General features: G+C 48.0%; 1 protein-coding gene across 3 annotated transcripts in view; it reads right to left on the bottom strand.

Annotated features, from left to right (window-relative positions):
- Window positions 1-14,251: 14,251 nt before the first annotated feature.
- LOC115642113 (ras-related protein Rab-3C-like) overlaps window positions 14,252-21,856 on the bottom strand; it is a 30,532-nt gene continuing 22,927 nt past the window's right edge. For all 3 annotated transcript variants that reach the window (XM_030545560.1, XM_030545557.1, XM_030545558.1), the window contains exons 4-5: window positions 17,502-17,762; window positions 14,252-14,725 (exon numbers count right to left, since the gene is read on the bottom strand). Coding sequence is in view for 2 of the 3 variants with exons in the window: in XM_030545557.1 (XP_030401417.1) it covers window positions 17,756-17,762 (7 nt within the window). In the remaining variant the exon portion in view is untranslated. The remainder of the gene's footprint in view (window positions 14,726-17,501; window positions 17,763-21,856) is intronic.

Below are 21,856 nucleotides of genomic sequence, written 5' to 3'. Positions count from 1 at the left end.
CCATAGGAATCAGTCGCCATGATTGCCGCCCCGCCTCGAGAAAACCCCCTGGTTACCTGGTTGAGAGCCTACGCCCTACAGGAGGTCCTCATCGGGAACCTGTCAGATGTCCCCCCATCACACGATTTGCGTTGCCTGTACAAGACCAAAGGCTTCAGAGGGAGGGTCCCCCTTCCTCTGGGAGTTCCTCCCCCTCACGAACCTGACTCCACAGCATCCAGCTTCAGCCTGCAACAACACCAAACTGGGTTCATCGGCCTCTGTTCACGTGCAACACCACCAGCGACGACCGAAGACCCCAACTCATTCGCCCCTCTTGCGGTGACAAGACCACTCCCAGCAGCCCCCTGCATCGTGTTCTTTGGCTTCTCCAATCCCACTCCGTTGGGGCAGTATCCCAATTGCACCCAATGGTTCATAGGACCTCGGCCTAACTCAAACCCCAAGAAAGGAAGCTCAAGATACCGCACTGAGTTCACCAGGTTTATTAATCATCTTTCAACAAGTACAGTGTTTAACCCCACCCAATACTTATCCACAGCTCAGACCCATGTAGAACTGAGACAGGTCAGAGCCGCCCACCTACTATGGATGGAGGTCGATATACCACCTGGCCAGAAATCCCCCCAGCGAAGCTCCATCCATGACCAGTTTTACCCTCTTCCTCAAGTCAGCCACCGAGATGGTCATAGGAGGGTACATACAGTTTATCCCCCTCTCATACAGTTTAACTTTACAGCAAATCCGTGGACTGTCGCTTGGTCTGGAAGCCCTCCACCAACATCACAGCAGAAGGACTTCGTCGAACCAGCGACGCCTTCACTATCCTAGCCAACTACGCCGAGCAGAACCGTCTTCTCATCCAGACCATCCTACAGAAGGACTTTTGTGTCGCCTTGGAGGACCTCGATCCTCGCTTTAAAGGACAATGTTGCCTGTGCCTTCAGCCTGGGTGGAACAATGTCTCAGCCGTGGCTGACCAACTATCCTCCCTCGCCGTCCAGATTCGTAAAGAGCGTAAGCAGTGGGATTGGTGGCAAGCTCAGTGGTCCAGCTGGGGGTTGGGGACCTGGCTCAGTCCATCAAGCAGTGGCTTATCACTGTGGCTATTGTTCTTGTGGCCTTTCTGTTGGGGATAGCAGTGGTCAAGCAGCTAATTCATAAGGTTGTGTCAGCCCTGCCTTTGCAGGTGAGGTATTCCTCCATCCCCTTGGACAGCAGCAAACCACCACCTCCATACTACGAAGACGGTGACTTGTAAAACCTTTTTTTCTCTTTTTTTTTCCTTTTTTTTGGTCTTTGCATGGGACATCCCCCTCACAGCCCGTTCAGGTCGGCCAGGGGGGCATGTCCGTTACAGCTATTCCCCTATTCCATTTTGTTTCCCCAGACTCCATTTTGTTTTCTGTTCTCCTGTGGCCGCCCTTCCCTGGCTGTTAAGTTGTTTACCAGGGCCACTGCCCTTCTCAAAGGGAGGGCCCCTTAAGTTGTTTAACAAGAGCCATTGCCCTTCTCAAAGGGATGGCCACTTGTGCTGCATGCTAAGTGGGACCACTGCCCTTTTCAAAGGGTTAGTCCTGTTATCACCTCGTTGAACCTGGGCTTGGGGTAGGGTAGGCAATGTCCAGAGCTGCAAGGCCTATTGTGGTTTTAAGATCCTGGGCATGAGTCATAGTCTCATGTGCTCTTGAGTCACCTATTGCACAGGACTATGTCCAGGCATGTCTCTGGGCTTACCTTCAGTTTTTCCCTGGTGCCCCCTCCCCTGTGACAGAGGGAGCCTATCAGGATTACTGGTGGGAAACTGCCCAAGTTTGCCTTTAAAACCAGACATTTTTGAAATACACCTCAGAAAGGTTCCTGCATTGCTGCCTGGTCTGATCAGCCAGGGGTTCTGGGGGGTCCTTTCTCCGCTCTCGTTTTATTTTTGAGCGTACCCCCGTTTTTGAAACCCCCCCCCCACGAAAAACGAATTGCTACCTGAGAGATCTCCTGATTATTGAGACTGTACCGAACCCTCCTTGCCTCTTCTGATGTTGCTGCTGCTTCTGCCTTTGCTGCTGCCTTGGGGACTGGTAAGAATCCCTCTGTAAAACTTTCTATACTTTTATTTTATTATTTTAGCTGCTGGCTCTGTTTCCCCAGCACACAGACTCAAGCTAAACCTTGGTCTGTGTCTTAAAACCTCTCTTAAACTACAGGGCTCTTTGCCACTGCTAAGCTCTGCTCCTGTGGGCTTTGCCTTGGGGCTCTCTGCTTTCAGCTGTATCCACCGCTGTAGCTACCATCCCTTGGCTTCCTTTGGAGCTGGGTCCTGGATACATACCACTCTGCCCTCTGTAACCTCCCCATAGCATAAGGTGCACCATAGTCTTGTTTTTTTTTAATAAGTCATAGTTTGTTAAGATTGTAGAGCTTGTAAGTTTCTGTGATAGTTGTTGTGTTGCCTAATTGTTGGTTAAGATAAGTTTAGAAAATCATTGCCTGGTTGTATTCTGTAGCTGCTTGTCATTTTATATAAGTTTGATTAAGTTAGGGGATAGATAAGGTTTTTACTATTTAAATTTGTCTTCCCACTGCCCCAATTTCCCCCCCCCCCCGAGCTCCCCAGTCACTTATTGCAGTCTCTCTGCTGTTTAAACTTGCAGCCTGTCTGCTCTCTGTGTCTCCCTGAGTTTAAATCCCCCTCTGTAGCGCCTCTATCTTTGGTTTCTGCTCCACCACGTGCTCCTCTTCCCCCATCCCCTAACCTCATTCCTCTACCACTGCCTCTCTCTCTCTCTCTCTCTCTCTTTTAATCCCTTCCCCCACGTGTTCACCCCGCTCCTACTGCTGCCAAACCTCAATTGTATTACTGAAGTCTAGCATAAAACCCCATTGGTTACCCTTTTTCTCTCTCACACACCTCACATTTATATTTACACCACTGTGACACATTTTTACCTAAAGTTGTTGGTTATTTAACACATTTTACCCATAACTGTTAGTTGGTTATATGCTGCTGTGACACACCCTTTACCTAGAAATTGTTAGCTACCTGTTACATTTATACTTCAGTGTTAGTTGGTTACCAGCTGTATTGTACCCCACTGTATTGTACCCCACTATTGAAACCCCCTATACTATACTAAAAGAACTCCCTCCCCAATTGCCTACCTTAACAAACCCCATACCCCTCACTATTAAATTTTCCCTGTTTTTGCATTTTCTTAATAAAGTTTATTTTGCACCCCACCTGTGTGGTAATTGCTCCCCAAGATCCCATATACCTGCAGGCAGGGACATGGCGTCACGAACAGGATCTTGGGGTCACAATTACTGCCCTCCCTGTCCCTGGAAAGAGGCCAAGACCTCTGGGACAGAGGAAGATCAGACCAACCACCTACAATACCACTTGCTGCAAAGTAAACAGCAGCCTGAGGCCCTAGAATGGGTCTGTACTATTGGCAAAGGCCAGAGCTCCAGGGTGTATACCACCCACCTGGGGCTCACTGATGTGGGGTGCCTCTTAACCTGCCACCCCACATTCAGGGCCAGCCCTGCTGATTCCAGCCTCCGGCCAGTCTGCACTAAGGCAGGAGAGCCAGCCGCAGATTCAGATCCCACCCGCCTCTGGAGAGAGGTGGGAAGGGTTGTGAAAGCCTGCGGGGGGGCTCCATCTAAGCTTGCCCCTGAACCTCGAATTTTGCAGGGGTCCCCCACCCACCAGATATTAACAGAACTGGTGCAGAAGCTGGATGAAATTCGAAAGCCCAAGAAACTGTGGCATGACATATATAAGCCCCAAAAGGTAGCCACAGTTACCTATGAGATCCTGGCTCAGGCCCTTGATAAACTAACTGTTTTCCATGGGGCCCTAATGACCTCAGCCAAGGAGGCCACTAGCCAGGCTAGCCAGGAGGGACCACTGCTGACCTCTAGCCTGCCCAGTCCCAATAAATCCCCTGAAAAACCACCCCCATATACCCACCCAGAGACCTCATCTCCCCTCAAGAAAACCCCACTATACCCAGCCCTACCTTCAGCCCCTCTAGAGGCCCAAGCCCATGAACCTGCACCCACTGTCACCTCTGGTGAAGCCCTGCCGGTATCCATCAGTCGTATAAAGATTGATAACCAGGGCAATACCACACAGGTGACAGAACTCCGACCTCGCTCCAAAGCAGAGATGAAGGAGTTCATCTCGGACACCGCTAGGGGGGCCAATGAGCCACCACTACTGTGGCTAGGCCGCCTGGCTCTGGAAAACGGACAAGAGTTAGTGGATAGAGAAGAGGGCATAGTATTAGCCAGGACCAGTAGCTGGTCCAGGGGTCTCTCAGGGAGCCTGGTAATATCTAACACTGCATGGCCCCTGACCGCCCCAGCACTGGCCTTCCTCCATTTACAGCACTCCCTTCAAGGGATCCAAGTCCCCAGAGGAAGCGTCAAGGACATCTCTTCCCTCAGATGTGCCATCGCAGGGGGGTCCATTATGCTGTGGTCCCCTACCCAACACCCTCTGGGGCTTACTCAGGCTCAGATTAACCAGGTCAATGCCTTCAGACACGTTATTGACCCCACCGAGATACCCATAGACGAAGCTGCCATTGACTTAGCCATGGATAGCAGTACCACCCCTGACACTGGGGCAGTTCTGTGGCTAAGGGGGTATGCTAGGCGCCCCATTGGGCGACTCTATGAAGCCCTCCAGAAAATAAGATGGCCCTCAGCCCAAGCTCTACCCATCAGTCCACCCCCACCACACATCAGTCCACCCCCACCACACGCCAGTCCACACCCCCCACATGCCAGTTCACAACCCAGGCCCCAGTACTCACAGCATTCATTTACAGAACGCAAGATTTTTGGGTTCTTATTGTACAAGGGCCTCACTAAGGAGGTTGTACGTAAGCTCAGTAGTGAGCAGCAAAGAACCTTGGCCATAGCTCTGGGATGGGAAGAGCGCTCAGAACCTTCCCAGCCAAAAAACGGGTAATGGCCGGGTGCTTGGCGGCGGCCAGCACCCGGCAAGGGGACCCCCGCCCCTATTATCCGCTAGTTTTTGACAAGGGTCTCGTCATCCCCTTTTTGCTGGACACGGGGGCACAGGTGTCCATTGTTCCTCCTCACGTCCCTCACACCCCCACAGGACACACCATTTATGTGCAAGGCCTCAACAGCACAGAACCCCGTGCAGAAGTAAAGGTACACGCATCCATAGGCCACACACCAGTAACATTTCGGGCCCTAGTGGGACCCATGCCACTCCTTGGGGTTCGGGAGCTACGGCGTTTTAAACTGGCCGAAGCCGTGCTTGATGCACTACCAGTCATCCTATCGGGTGCCAGTGCCCCCCATGAACCTGAACTTCTCAACCCCACACCCTGGAAATACAGACCCATACCCACAGCCCCAGAAGGTCAACCACACATTGCCCAGCTCATTGAAACATTGCTTAATGATAACAAGATTCGGCATGTGTCAGCGAGCAAATACTTGTCCAGTGTATGGGGAATCCCAAAACCACACAAAACCAATGAGTACAGGATGGTTATAGATTATCGCGCCGCTAACAAACACATACGATCAGTAGCATTTGCCGCCAAATGGGATATCCCCACTATAGAACGCATCCTACTGGACGACACTAACCAATGGGCCTGTACAATAGACCTAAAAGATATGTTTTATCAGATCCCCCTCTATGACCCCAAGGGATTGTTAAACTTTACTTACCAGGGAGCCCAGTACCAATGGCAAGCGTGTCCCCAAGGGTACAAAAACTCACCTGCCTGTGCCCGTGAGGCCCTAACCCGCACATTAGAGAAGGTACCATCCCTCCCCAACATTCATGTTGTCTACTACGTGGACGACATTCTTATAACTGGCACCATACCAACTGAAGTACAAAAGGTCACTGAACAGGTTCAGGCCGCTTTATCCACCGATGGGTGGAACCTCAGTTTGCCTAAAAGTGTCCTCACTGCTACTTCTACCTTTCAGTTTTTAGGTTTTACTGTAGAAAAGGGACAGCTACGCCACTTAACTTACCACCCACTCACGAATTCTTTCCCCTTGGGGGTAGCTCCCCCCAGACGTGAAGAGCAGCATGTGTTAGGTGTAATTAACTATCACAGACAGTTTCTCCCTGCTGCTTTGTTGCCACAACTATCTGTTTTGCAGCAATATGCCAGGAACATTAAAACCCCTTGGACACCAGAGGCCGAGCAGGCGGTGTCTTCCCTGGCTGCCTGGTTGGGCTCTGGGCCCACCTTGGCTCGATGGAATCCCACCAACCCTATTGAGATTACCCTCACTGTGTCCTCAGACCATGTGGCCGTAACTGTGTCCCAAGAGGACCTCCCTGTCCACAATCAGGCCCGGAAGTTGTCAGGACCCGAATATCGTTATGGGCCTGTGGGCATTGCCATGCTTGCTGTCCAGTGTGCTCTCCCATGGGGTAAATCTGCCACAGGCACCCTAAAGGGGCCTCATGTGGAGCTTCTCCCATACCTCACCTTCACCCCGGCCCCCCAGTTCCAGGGAGCCCCTGCTACCTGGGAGCGACTCGTTTACCAGGCCCAGGAGGTATTTGGACATTGGGCCCTCAAGTCCTCCTCCACTGCAGCTCCCACTGAGCCAGGGGCTATTGCCCAACTGAGTGCCTATGCCCCTTGGATTGTATCTGATGGGGGCACATCGCCTTCTCCCCGAGCAGGAATGCTGTGTGCTACCTGTAACACCCTCAAAGTTAAACCCTTAGATTTTTCCAGCTCAGCTCAGAAGGCCGAAGCAGAAGGTGTCCTACTGGCAGCCTCTCACATTGTGGCAGCCCACCCGAAAACACGCGTGGTCCTGGGAGTGGACTCAAGCTACTGCGTGTCCATCCTGATGGGAGAAGGACGGCCCACCGCTCATGAAGAAATATGGGCACAGATTACTCAACTGGCAGCACAGTCCAAGCTGCCATGGTTTGTTACTCATTGTCCTTCACACAGGTCTGACAGTAACCCTCTTCATTCCAGCCTGGATCTACAACTCCGAGAATATAAGTGTAACATATCCCAGGTTAACATTATCTCTTGCAGTGATCCCTTCATCACCTGGCTTCATAAAGAGTGGGGGCACCTGCCTGCCCGTGCCCTACATCAGCTGTTGACTGACCGAGGGAGACGAACATCGAGCGTGTCTAGGCAGCAGTGCACCCAAGCTGTTCAAGGGTGTCTGAGCTGCCAACAGGCACGAGTCACTAACAAGCCTGTCTATGCTCATGGTGCTTATAGCCCTGAGCACTTTAGCCCAGGTAAAACCTGGCAGATGGACCTCATTGGGCCCCTCCCGGGGGCCAAACAGTATCCAAAGGGGCTTGTAATAGTTGACCTAGGGTCTCGTCAGTTAATGTGTTCTCCCCTCAGGCGATCTACTGCACCAGCTGTTTCTGTAGCCCTTCTCCAGGTAATTGCTGCCTGGGGGGCACCCGAAGAGATCCAGACCGATGGAGGGCCACCGTTCACCAGTAAAGCTATAGACCAGACGGTGTCCCAATGGGGGGTGCGTCTTCACACCCACCTTCCATATCACCCCCAAAGCAACGGAGTCGTGGAGAGACGGATCGGAATGCTGAAGACCCAGATTCGGGCCATACTTAGCACCCCTGATTACAAGGGGTGGGACCGTGTCCTGCCTCAAGCCCTCATTTCCCTTAATACAGCATACAGCCGATGGCCAGAAATTGCTCCTAAACCACGGGAACCTTGGAAACCTGCCTATAGTATTTCTCAGCCAGTGTGGGTCTCTATTCCCAATGCCCAGGGAACCTGCACTCCACTAGCAGCCACCATCATCACACCTGGCCGGTTCCCTAACACCTATCATATTCAAATAGATGGACGGGGCAAGCCTGACCTGGTCCACCACAACTGGCTTAGTGTTCAGTCATAACAGGCCCTAGATGGGCCACTTTTCTTTTATGTCTCCATAGGAATCAGTCGCCATGATTGCCGCCCCGCCTCGAGAAAACCCCCTGGTTGCCTGGTTGAGAGCCTACGCCCTACAGGAGGTCCTCATCGGGAACCTGTCAGATGTCCCCCCATCACACGATTGCGTTGCCTGTACAAGACCAAAGGCTTCAGAGGGAGGGTCCCCCTTCCTCTGGGAGTTCCTCCCCCTCACGAACCTGACTCCACAGCATCCAGCTTCAGCCTGCAACAACACAAACTGGGTTCATCGGCCTCTGTTCACGTGCAACACCACCAGCGACGACCGAAGACCCAACTCATTCGCCCCTCTTGCGGTGACAAGACCACTCCCAGCAGCCCCCTGCATCGTGTTCTTTGGCTTCTCCAATCCCACTCCGTTGGGGCAGTATCCCAATTGCACCCAATGGTTCATAGGACCTCGGCCTAACTCAAACCCCAAGAAAGGAAGCTCAAGATACCGCACTGAGTTCACCAGGTTTATTAATCATCTTTCAACAAGTACAGTGTTTAACCCCACCCAATACTTATCCACAGCTCAGACCCATGTAGAACTGAGACAGGTCAGAGCCGCCCACCTACTATGGATGGAGGTCGATATACCACCTGGCCAGAAATCCCCCCAGCGAAGCTCCATCCATGACCAGTTTTTACCCTCTTCCTCAAGTCAGCCACCGAGATGGTCATAGGAGGGTACATACAGTTTATCCCCCTCTCATACAGTTTAACTTTACAGCAAATCCGTGGACTGTCGCTTGGTCTGGAAGCCCTCCACCAACATCACAGCAGAAGGACTTCGTCGAACCAGCGACGCCTTCACTATCCTAGCCAACTACGCCGAGCAGAACCGTCTTCTCATCCAGACCATCCTACAGAAGGACTTTTGTGTCGCCTTGGAGGACCTCGATCCTCGCTTTAAAGGACAATGTTGCCTGTGCCTTCAGCCTGGGTGGAACAATGTCTCAGCCGTGGCTGACCAACTATCCTCCCTCGCCGTCCAGATTCGTAAAGAGCGTAAGCAGTGGGATTGGTGGCAAGCTCAGTGGTCCAGCTGGGGGTTGGGGACCTGGGCTCAGTCCATCAAGCAGTGGCTTATCACTGTGGCTATTGTTCTTGTGGCCTTTCTGTTGGGGATAGCAGTGGTCAAGCAGCTAATTCATAAGGTTGTGTCAGCCCTGCCTTTGCAGGTGAGGTATTCCTCCATCCCCTTGGACAGCAGCAAACCACCACCTCCATACTACGAAGACGGTGACTTGTAAAACCTTTTTTTCTCTTTTTTTTCCTTTTTTTTGGTCTTTGCATGGGACATCCCCCTCACAGCCCGTTCAGGTCGGCCAGGGGGGCATGTCCGTTACAGCTATTCCCCTATTCCATTTTGTTTCCCCAGACTCCATTTTGTTTTCTGTTCTCCTGTGGCCGCCCTTCCCTGGCTGTTAAGTTGTTTACCAGGGCCACTGCCCTTCTCAAAGGGAGGGCCCCTTAAGTTGTTTAACAAGAGCCATTGCCCTTCTCAAAGGGATGGCCACTTGTGCTGCATGCTAAGTGGGACCACTGCCCTTTTCAAAGGGTTAGTCCTGTTATCACCTCGTTGAACCTGGGCTTGGGGTAGGGTAGGCAATGTCCAGAGCTGCAAGGCCTATTGTGGTTTTAAGATCCTGGGCATGAGTCATAGTCTCATGTGCTCTTGAGTCACCTATTGCACAGGACTATGTCCAGGCATGTCTCTGGGCTTACCTTCAGTTTTTCCCTGGTGCCCCCTCCCCTGTGACAGAGGGAGCCTATCAGGATTACTGGTGGGAAACTGCCCAAGTTTGCCTTTAAAACCAGACATTTTGAAATACACCTCAGAAAGGTTCCTGCATTGCTGCCTGGTCTGATCAGCCAGGGGTTCTGGGGGGTCCTTTCTCCGCTCTCGTTTTATTTTTGAGCGTACCCCCGTTTTTGAAACCCCCCCCCACGAAAAACGAATTGCTACCTGAGAGATCTCCTGATTATTGAGACTGTACCGAACCCTCCTTGCCTCTTCTGATGTTGCTGCTGCTTCTGCCTTTGCTGCTGCCTTGGGGACTGGTAAGAATCCCTCTGTAAAACTTTCTATACTTTTATTTTATTATTTTAGCTGCTGGCTCTGTTTCCCCAGCACACAGACTCAAGCTAAACCTTGGTCTGTGTCTTAAAACCTCTCTTAAACTACAGGGCTCTTTGCCACTGCTAAGCTCTGCTCCTGTGGGCTTTGCCTTGGGGCTCTCTGCTTTCAGCTGTATCCACCGCTGTAGCTACCATCCCTTGGCTTCCTTTGGAGCTGGGTCCTGGATACATACCACTCTGCCCTCTGTAACCTCCCCATAGCATAAGGTGCACCATAGTCTTGTTTTTTTTTAATAAGTCATAGTTTGTTAAGATTGTAGAGCTTGTAAGTTTCTGTGATAGTTGTTGTGTTGCCTAATTGTTGGTTAAGATAAGTTTAGAAAATCATTGCCTGGTTGTATTCTGTAGCTGCTTGTCATTTTATATAAGTTTGATTAAGTTAGGGGATAGATAAGGTTTTTACTATTTAAATTTGTCTTCCCACTGCCCCAATTTTCCCCCCCCCCCGAGCTCCCCAGTCACTTATTGCAGTCTCTCTGCTGTTTAAACTTGCAGCCTGTCTGCTCTCTGTGTCTCCCTGAGTTTAAATCCCCCTCTGTAGCGCCTCTATCTTTGGTTTCTGCTCCACCACGTGCTCCTCTTCCCCCATCCCCTAACCTCATTCCTCTACCACTGCCTCTCTCTCTCTCTCTCTCTCTCTTTTAATCCCTTCCCCCACGTGTTCACCCCGCTCCTACTGCTGCCAAACCTCAATTGTATTACTGAAGTCTAGCATAAAACCCCATTGGTTACCCTTTTTCTCTCTCACACACCTCACATTTATATTTACACCACTGTGACACATTTTTACCTAAAGTTGTTGGTTATTTAACACATTTTACCCATAACTGTTAGTTGGTTATATGCTGCTGTGACACACCCTTTACCTAGAAATTGTTAGCTACCTGTTACATTTATACTTCAGTGTTAGTTGGTTACCAGCTGTATTGTACCCCACTGTATTGTACCCCACTATTGAAACCCCCTATACTATACTAAAAGAACTCCCTCCCCAATTGCCTACCTTAACAAACCCCATACCCCTCACTATTAAATTTTCCCTGTTTTTGCATTTTCTTAATAAAGTTTATTTTGCACCCCACCTGTGTGGTAATTGCTCCCCAAGATCCCATATACCTGCAGGCAGGGACATCCCCCACCTCTCTCCCCTCACTGGGTTTTGGAACCCATGTCCCTTGTCTAGCAAGTATCATTTAATTTATATTGAGACAGTAGAGCTAATTTTGATTCCATTAGGAGTCCGTCTAGAGACTGCTGAGCTGAATTCATGTTGGACCAATGGTGCACCAGCACCAGGGCTCTCCTACTAAGAGCTGAAATCACCGAAGGAGCTGAACTGAGATCACCGAGTGCTGTGTTAACTAGTGGGGGAGCCTGAAGACCTATCGTTAAGCGGCCGGCAGAGCAGAGCAGTTGCAGCGTGTTGGAGCACCCCATGGAACAGTGAGCAGAGTAAAGCGGTTTGCAGGGGTAGCTGGAGGAGCAGCACAACTGGTGTAGTGGAGCTGGTCGTGGTGAAGGCTGCAGCAGAACTTCACGGAGAGGTGGAGCAGTTGGCCCTGGCCCACGTAAGGTGCCCCTTAACACCCTGTGTGGACTTCCCCCCCACCTATTTCCACCCAGGCTGGGGAGGTAACACCCTACAGATAAACTCTTGAATTCTGGGGTGGCACTGACCAGAGACTTTTGGGTTGTTGGACTTTGGGGTGATTGGACTTGTTAGGCCTGAATAAAGATATAGCAGACAAAACCATCGGGCAGCTCCTTCGAAAAACTAATAAGAGTCCTAGTTTCCCAGCCTCCTTGTTTTCACTCCCTGGTTTTGTTCTTTGTTTGTTTTTAAACCCCCCTACATTTCTAACTTTAGGCATGCATGTATACTAAAGGTGTCTAGTTTCTAGTTGTTTTAAAGAAGGGGGTGAATTGCTCCAGTGAATAATTTATAACGCGACAGAACTGTCTATAGAGGCTTATACTAAGAAGTAAAGAGCAGGCTGGTTCTCTCGGGAGACGAGCTGCTCTCTATTGATGTGTGCACTTGTCAATAAAAAGCTTTTAATCGGACCTTGCTGGTGTTGCCTGTCTCTCTCGCGGTCAAACAACAAACTTTGCCGTCTGGGTTAGAGTCCCTGACAGACTTAAGACCCTAAGGGGAAAAGGACATTGCCAAACGTACTTGGAGGTGGGCTTTTGTTTATGGTTTGTGTTATAACCCTGTTTGTGGTGTTTCTCCAGTGGGATGCCGCATTGATTCCTTCCTTTATTAAAAAGATTTTGCTACACTCAGACTCCGTGCTTGCGAGAGGGGAAGTATTGCCTCCTAGAGGCGCCCAGGGGGGTGTGGTATGTGAGTGTCCCAGGTCACTGGGTGGGGGCTCGAGCCGGTTATGCATTGTGTTACTGAAACAGAACCCCTGGATACTGAACCCGGCCCTTGTTGCTGCCAACTCAGAGGGGCAGAAGGGTTACATCCATAATCCCCTCCAGCCAGCACAAACCCTAGGAGATGGTATCACTGGCCCCAGTAAGAGCTCCCTCCAACCAGGGCTATCACTCGTATTCGGCAGGTAGATCACTTCACTACTTTGCATTTCTATTTATAGCTCTGTGTTCATGCTGGCTAAGCAGGAAAGAGATTAACTGCATACTCAGTCTCCCAGGGAAAAACCTCCAACCACAATGTTTATCAACATGGGTCAGATTTCCCAGACAGGACTGATTCACTTTCTGGACTGTACCAGCTCCTTCCCACTTAACTAGCTGACCTGACACAGCTCACAATTCCTCCTTTGTTGGCTAGTGTCAAAGTTAGAATCAGGACTCACAATTTGTCAGTTGAGTGGGATAGCGAGGACAGGAACACCAGTTTGAGAGTGGGCTGGGATGTGGCTGCAGACCCAGCATTTAGAAATAATAAGGGTCTGAGCTATCCACACTTGCTGCTGGATAAAAGAATTGTCATTGTGGACTCCCCAGACCTTAAGACACCAGCAGCCGAAGAACTGGCACCACCAGAGGCGCATGTTGGAGGCAGGGCCCTTCTGGTTCTGACAACCTCAACTGAGGGAAGTGCAGTCACAGTTTTATGTCCACCAGGCAGCAGGCGCTAGGGTCACTACTGCTTCTTCTTGGGCCTTGCTTTATGTAGTCATCTGCTTCTGGCAACCCTTACGAGAGCGTAGATTGTAAGGTATTGCAGGATGTTCCTCTACGTCTTCTTCTGGAGTCAAAAAATTGACTCTGCATGGTCCTGAGGTGATGATTGGTTCACTGGGGTTGGTGCATTCTTACATGTATCCACTCTGAGATGCCAGACAGTTTAACAGCCGTCCCTTGACTCTGGCTGTAACAATGGCCTTTACACCTTATCTTTTCCTGATGCATACATTCCTCATTCACACAAATAGATTGAGAATACAAACAGTAGTATTTTATATAGAACAAAAAAGCATTGCAAATTAAACCTTGCTAGGTTTTACAATTGATAACCAAGACAATTTACATTGAGACCCAGGCCTTCAATGTTTCTCTAATTTACTTAACATAGACACAATAGAGAATCCTGTCTCTTACTACCTAAATCTTAAAACAAAGAGTTAGAGAGGGCCCAATTTGTAATGCATATGGGAAAACAGAATCTTTTAGTCCCAGGGGGTCAGTTCTTTCTGCTATTTAAAAAAGGTGGCTAGCAGGATGAAATCAAATTATACTTCAATTCTTATGGGACATTATAAAATCCTGCTCCTACATATCCCCCTTTTGACACTAAGATTATTAATCGCTAGTGTCACTTCTTATTTAGTCCATGTAATAGAAAATACTGGGAGGTGATTTGGGCCTTTGGCTTTAGCTTTACATACGTTTGTTTTATCCACCAGCACATTTTAAACATTTCAATTAAACACATACAATTTAAAACCAAAAACAATTAGGGGTAGTAACATTAGCATGCCAGTAGTTGTGGGAGACCATCCAGAAAACGTTATACCAATGGTAAGCTGTTATGCTTTTCTGCAGTGGCAATTCTTAACATGTTCCCATTTGCGTGTATAATATGAATAGTCCAGTTTTCCACATTTTTTTTTTTTTTTTAGGAACCATGTTACCTTTTTACCTTTTAACAGATGATTGGTAACTGTTTGCCATTTAATGCCAAGATTGATAGAGAACTCAGCTAAATCAGTGCTTACAGTAAGCTGAGACTCTTTTGGTGGTGGTGTTGTTGTTACTCAGTGCTGGTATAAGTCAAGCCATTTATTTGGGGACCTAGATATGAACTCAACAGCCTAACCTGAGGCAATCCTTTTTTTTTTTTAATCATACTTGGCTTGTAACCATGTGTTACCTATTTCCATGGTGGCATGAGCAAGAGGAACATATGCAACGAAATCCATTGTATAAAAAGTTGCCATAAGAGCCTAAAGCTAATGCTTGTTGCTTCACTGCACTTCGGGAGGAGAGCTGATCAGTGAAACAGAACTCCTGCTTTTCCAGACATAATCCATTGTCCAAAATTCCTCTTCATCCAAATGAATGTCACCTCCTCTTTCTTCTCCAGGTCCATATACATGACCCAGGACATCACAAGACCCATCAAATGGGAAAAAAGTCTCCAGGCTCTGGAAAAGTACATAAAGGTTTTAGCTGACAGTGGATGGAACCAAGCAATCAACTCAACTTCAAACGACCATAATTTGAGCAAAGATAAAAACATGGTCCTCAAACTTTCCATCTCACTTAACTTCTCTTTGTTGCTAATGTTTCAAACCACACCAACATGTGTTAGGTCAACAACTCATAGAGCTGGACTCCCAGATTTTCCAGAGCTCTGCTTCATGTTCTGGATCACACGTAGGTTCAAGTCATCTTTCTACTGACCCAGCCAATCTCTTAAACTGCCTGGGGCCAAGTTCTCACTTTCTGTGTCAGGTAGCTACTCCCATGATGCTGCTGCCCAAGATTGCAAGAGCGCATCATGCTCTAGTCCTACCTCTCATACCTTTGCCATGCCGCCTCCTGGTCCTTACCCTGCCCCAGAATGCCTCCTAGTATTTACAGGGGAACTTCAGCTGCCACTTTAAAGCAATATTTAATTCCCTTTTTGCCCTCTGAGCCAATGCAGTGGCTCAAAGGGGACACACAAGGAATTAAGGATCTGGGCTATCCAGATTTCAACATTCTGAATATTTCTTTCACATCTGTCCTGCACATATGTATTACTAAATATTAAAAACTGTTTCTGTGTGAGTTCCCAGATTTTTTCTTAACAAATTTAAATGGATCCCTATTAAAGTAATCAATTTTATGGAGAGACTGGTATCTTCCTTACATAGATTTACACTATGGCCCTAGTCCTGAAATCTTTTGAGTAGTAATTCCTTTTAAAGCCTGAATTCTGCCCTCTGTTACAACCATGCTATTTCCATTGCATTTAATGAAAGTTTAACGTGTATGTGAGCACAGAATCAGGCCTTATACTCAGTCTCCAATCTATGCTTTCTGCTCAGCTGCACTCTGTGCAGGATGTGACAGGAATGGAGAAAAGTATCTATATGCCACCTTTATATTCTCCCCATCCCCTGGGCTGCCATAAAGTAGAGCAGCCTTAAGGCAGTTCAGCTTACTGTGGCTTGTAATAGTCACCAGATAGGAAGGATGGGGGCCAGATACTGTACATCAATAGGAGAGGTAGCCTGACTTGATATGAGAAGATAGGCAGCACTAGGGTGACCAGATAGCAAATGTGAAAAATCGGGACAGGGTGTGGGGGGTAATAGGAGCCTATATAAGAAAAAGCCTCAAATATCGGGACTGTCCCTATAAAATCAGGACATCGGGTCACCCTAGGCAGCACTGAAATTCATGTTGTTTACTTTCCTCAAAAGGAAACCTTAGCTCTTCAAAATGTCTTTTGGAAATACTCTTTAAGGAAGCACCACTAAAGAAACCAGGCAGCTTTTAGAAGCAAATGTAATCATGGTATTAGCATTGCCATTGTTTATTGTCACAAAATTTTGTAGTATGATATCACCCAGACATTTACAGTCATCTCTACTGCTTGGTCCACTTCCTCATGCCTCAGTTTCTTGGTATAATTCACCATCCTACATGCAAGAAAAGTGCAGGACATAAATGTTCATATGCAATGTTGTAATAGCCGAGTTGGTCCCAGGATATTAGAAAGATAAGGTGTGTAAGGTAATATTTTTTTAATTTGACTAACTTTCAAGTTGCTTCCAACTTCCCATTTCCAAGTTGGTCCAATAAAAACTATGATCTCACCCACCTTGTCTCTTTAATAAAATGTTACTAGACAGCTACTCAGAGTTGTGGCTTGTGAGCTCAGACGGCTGTATTGTCTGGCCCATGTCTAAGTAGCACTCAGTGAACTTATTTTATTGTGAACTCATTATTTTAGTGCTGTGTTGTAAATTAGCCATTCTCAACTGCGGGCCCACGGCCCACTGGACCCCAATCCCCCTGCTTTGCGGAGCAAGCCTTGAGCCCCCCACATGCCATGGAGCTCCCAAGGCCCCCACTTCTAGCCCCATAGGGCAGAATCCTGCCCGTGGCTGAAGCCCAGAGGTCCCCCACACACACACATCTGAATTCTGGAGGGCTCTCCCTTGCTGGATCATGGAGTTTTTATAGCATGTGGGGGGGCCTTCAACAGAAAAAGATTGAGAACCCTCATTGTAAACAACACTCTAAAAAGTCCATCTGGGCACCACAAAATAGTTACTAGCCCTTCTGTGATGTGCAGCAGCCAATCTCTATCTGTAACATCAATCAACATCTTGCCCCACAGAGGTTAGATTTGGGATTTAGTTTAATAGCGTCTCTGATGAAATATGGCATTCCATGATCACGTCAGTAGGCATTGTCCAGTGCATGCCACCTTCACCACAAGACCAGCCCTCAGAGATGTATTACTGCTGTGACTCACTCTCCTTTTTCCTCACAAAGCCACGTACTGCAGCTCTCTCTGGGCTCAGGCTGTTTCTGACACAACAAAATGCCAACTGGAGCCAGAGCAAGTTTTGAGGATACCAAGGGACAGACCCTTCAATCCTCATTCAGGTAAATTCCTTCTGACTTCTATTCTGCCTAACTAAGGGCTGCAGACATTAGTGCATAGACTGGGTCCCTCTGCCCTTACTCAGTCTGAGCGGTTATCCTGGAAGTTTTAAACAAGTTCCAGTAAGAACCAGTTTTCCTAAGGGGTTTCTCAGCAGGGGCTTCCTGCCTTTTCTAAGGGGTTTCCTGGGCAAGCTTATAAAGACTGTCCTGGACACAGCATCAGCACTGTCCATCTGAGTGGATGGTCATGGGTCACAGGTCTTACTTGCAGCCTGATCTGTAAAGAGAAGAGAGAGAAGAAGAAACAACACTTACTTTTGTCACCATCCATCACGGTTGTGCTGTGTGTTCAGACAGCATGTACTGAGTAGAAAGAACACTCAGTGCAGGAGAAGAGGGGACTGAGTTAAACTGCAGATGTCAAGTTCACATATTTTCATTTTTAGTGACTAATCTCTTAAGCCAGTGGGGATGGCCAGGGTACAAAAGTATTTCTGTAGATCAGCATGTGATTATTTGTATTGCAGAACTGCCTCATAATCCCAGTCACAGACCAGGATCCCATTGCGCTAGGACCTATACAGACATAGAACAAGATGGTCCTTAACTGTCATTAATTAACACACATTAACAGCACAACAAACAGACAACAGGATAATAAAGAAAGCAAAAAAGCCCCCTTTGACCAAGTACCGGCATATAACTAGTATAATGCTACATATTGAGCGAACAGGAGCTGCTAACAGGGAGTTTCACAAGGGAGTTCTCCAGGTGAAGGAGGAGCACACACAGCATCTGTGGGGTAAGTGACTGTCTGCAGTGTTTGTGTTTGTGTTTGTGGGTTACTTGCTGTGTGCTGGGCTTGTGTTTGTCAGTCTGTTTGGTTTGTTTGTTTGAAGGACCGTGTGCTGTAGCTGGCAGTTGGAGGCGGAGCTTCCAAGGAAGGTTTGAAAGCTAGAAGCCTCTGGTAATTGGCTGAGCCTTAACCAGTGGGCGGGGCATTCACTCAGGCCAGGGCTGTATAAAGCTGCGCACAAGCGAACAGGAGCTGCTAACAGAGAGTTTCGCAAGAGAGTTTGGAAGGGGAGTAGGAAGGGAGTGGGGGTCCCTTGTCGGTCTCATCCATGACCCATTGGTCCTCTGAACCTATAAACCAAGCCCCATCCTAAACCTTTCTGTTTAAAACAGAGCAGAGCGGACCGGGAGCTGCAGACGGGAATTTGAGAGAGTTTGACAGAGGGAGGCTTACAATGGTGAGGAGGACCCGCAACACCTGTGCCAGCACTGTTTCTGTCTCCTCCACCTGCGCCTGTAGCCAGACAGAGCACCAAAGCATGGATGCTTTTACCCAGATTCTGGTGTGGGCTTGCAAAGACTGTAATTTGCAATTTCCACTTACTGATATCCAGGCTGGGGGTGGCATCCAATGTGAAAGTGCCTACTGGTGGAATCTCTCAGGCAGCAGGTGGGAGAGCTACAGGAGGAGGTGGCTAGGCTGAGGAACATCCATATCCATGAGCAATTTCTGGACAGTATCCATGTGGAGACAGCTGATGTAGCTGTCCCAGATCACAGGACTACTGACACACCAGTGGAGGAGGAGATGGCTCAGGGTGGACACAGCCAGCTGGTTACTTCTGGCAGCAGGCAGTGCTCCACCCCTGCTGCGAACCCTCCTGCTGTGGTAATAGATAACCGTTATGCTCTTCTTGATACAGGAGAGAAGGAATAATCCCTAACAGTTAAGGAGGCGAAGGCTTGTACCCCTAAGGCTGGGAGGTCTGCTGCCACCACTGATAAGAAACGTAGGGTAGTGGTGGTTGGAGACTCTCTGCTGAGGGGGACGGAGACACCCATCTGTCGCCCTGACCGTTCATCCCGGGAGGTATGCTGCCTGGCAGGGGCCCATATCCGAGATGTTACAGAGGCATTGTCGAAGATTATCCGGCCTTCTAAATACTACCCCATGCTACTCATCCATGTGGGCACAAATGATACTGTGAGGTGTGACACTGAGCAGATCAAGAGTGACTACAGGGCTCTGGGAGTACGGGTTAAGGAGTTTGGAGTGCAGGTGGTATTCTCTTCGATTCTTCCTGTCGAAGGTAGGGGCCCGGGCAGAGACAGATGCATCGTGGAGGTGAATGCCTGGCTGCGAAGATGGTGTCGCCAGGAGGGCTTTGGCTTCCTCGACCACGGGATGCTATTCGAGGAAGGACTGCTAGGCACAGATGGTGTTCACCTTTCGAGGAGGGGAAAGGCCTTATTTGCGCACAGACTGCCTAACCTAGTAAGGAGGGCTTTAAACTAGGTTTGACGGGGACAGGTGAGCAAAGCCCACAGATAAGTGGGGAACAAGACCTGGGAGATGGGTTGGAAACAGGAGGGAGCACGGGTTATAATGGCAGAGAGAAAGGAGGGTCGGGGCAAAGCTGGGAGGCAAGATCAAACCAGTATCTTAGATGCCTATATACAAATGCAAGAAGTATGGGTAATACGCAGGAAGAACTGGAAGTGCTAATAAATAAATAAAACTATGACATTGTTGGCATTACTGAAACTTGGTGGGATAATACACACGACTGGAATGTTGGGGTGGATGGGTATAGTTTGCTCAGGAAGGATAGACAGGGGAAAAAGGGAGGAGGTGTTGCCTTATATATTAAAAATGTACACACTTGGACTGAGGTAGAGATGGACATAGGAGATGGGAATGTTGAGAGTCTCTGGGTTAGGCTAAAAGGGGTAAAAAACACGGGTGATGTCGTTTTGGGAGTCTACTACAGGCCACCTAATCAGGTGGAAGAGGTGGATGAGGCTTTTTTCAAACAACTAACAAAATCATCCAAAGCTCAAGATTTGGTGGTGATGGAGGACTTCAACTATCCAGATATATGTTGGGAAAATAACACCGCGAGGCACAGACTATCCAATAAGTTCCTGGACTGCATTGCAGACAACTTTTTATTTCAGTTGAAAAAGCTACTAGGGGGGAAGCTGTTCTAGACTTGATTTTAACAAATAGGGAAGAACTTGTTGAGAATTTGCAAGTAGAAGGAAGCTTGGGTGAAAGTGATCATGAAATAATAGAGTTTGCAATTCTAAGGAAGGGTAGAACGGAGTACAGCAAAATAGAGACAATGGATTTCAGGAAGGCGGATTTTGGTATGCTCAGAGAGCTGATAGGTAAGGTCCCATGGGAATCAAGACTGAGGGGAAAAACAACTGAGGAGAGTTGGCAGGTTTTCAAAGGGATGCTATTAAGGGCCCAAAAGCAAGCTATTCCGATGGTTAGGAAAGATAGAAAATGTGGCAAAAGACCACCTTGGCTTAACCACGAGATCTTGCGTGACCTACAAAATAAAAAGGCGTCATATAAAAAATGGAAACTAGGTCAGATTACAAAGGACGAATATAGGCAAATAACACAGGAATGCAGAGGCAAGATTAGAAAGGCAAAGGCACAAAATGAGCTCAAACTAGCTATGGGAATAAAGGGAAACAAGAAGACTTTTTATCAATACATTAGAAGCAAGAGGAAGACCAAGGACAGGGTAGGCCCACTGCTCAGTGAGGAGGGGGAAACAGTAATGGGAGACTTGGAAATGGCAGAGATGCTTAATGACTTCTTCGTTTCGGTCTTCACTGAGAAGTCTGAAGGAATGTCTAATATAGTGAATGCTTATGGGAAGAGGGTAGTTTTAGAAGATAAAATAAAAAAAGAGCAAGTAAAAAATCACTTAGAAAAGTTAGATGCCTGCAAGTCACCAGGACCTGATGAAATGCATCCTAGAATACTCAAGGAGTTAATAGAGGAGGTATCTGAGCCTCTAGCTATTATCTTTGGGAAATCATTGGAGACCGGGGAGATTCCAGAAGACTGGAAGGGGGCAAATATAGTGCCCATCTATAAAAAAGGAAATAAAAACAACCCAGGAAACTACAGACCAGTTAGTTTAACTTCTTCTGTGCCAGGGAAGATAATGGAGCAGGTAATTAAAGAAATCATCTGCAAACACTTGGAAGGTGGTAAGGTGATAGGGAATAGCCAGCATGGATTTGTAAAGAACAAATCATGTCAAACTAATCTGATAGCATTCTTTGATAGGATAATGAGTCTTGTGGATAAGGGAGAAGCGGTGGATGTGATATACCTAGACTTTAGTAAGGCATTTGATACAGTCTCGCATGATATTCTTATAGATAAACTAGGAAAGTACAATTTAGATGGGGCTACTATAAGGTGGGTGCATAACTGGCTGGATAACCGTACTCAGAGAGTAGTTATTAATGGCTCCCAATCCTGCTGGAAAGGTATAACAAGTGGGGTTCCGCAGGGGTCTGTTTTGGGACCGGTTCTGTTCAATATCTTCATCAACGATTTAGATGTTGGCATAGAAAGTACGCTTATTAAGTTTGCGGACGATACCAAACTGGGAGGGATTGCAACTGCTTTGGAGGACAGGGTCAAAATTCAAAATGATCTGGACAAATTGGAGAAATAGTCTGAGGTAAACAGGATGAAGTTCAATAAAGATAAATGCAAAGTGCTCCACTTAGGAAGGAACAATCAGTTTCACACATACAGAATGGGAGGAGACTGTCTAGGAAGGAGTATGGCAGAAAGAGATCTAGGGGTTATAGTGGACCACAAGCTTAATATGAGTCAA

This window comes from Gopherus evgoodei, unplaced genomic scaffold (assembly GCF_007399415.2).
Source record: "Gopherus evgoodei ecotype Sinaloan lineage unplaced genomic scaffold, rGopEvg1_v1.p scaffold_37_arrow_ctg1, whole genome shotgun sequence".
Lineage (NCBI taxonomy): Eukaryota > Metazoa > Chordata > Testudines > Testudinidae > Gopherus > Gopherus evgoodei.
This window is presented reverse-complemented; position numbering and strand designations above follow the sequence as displayed.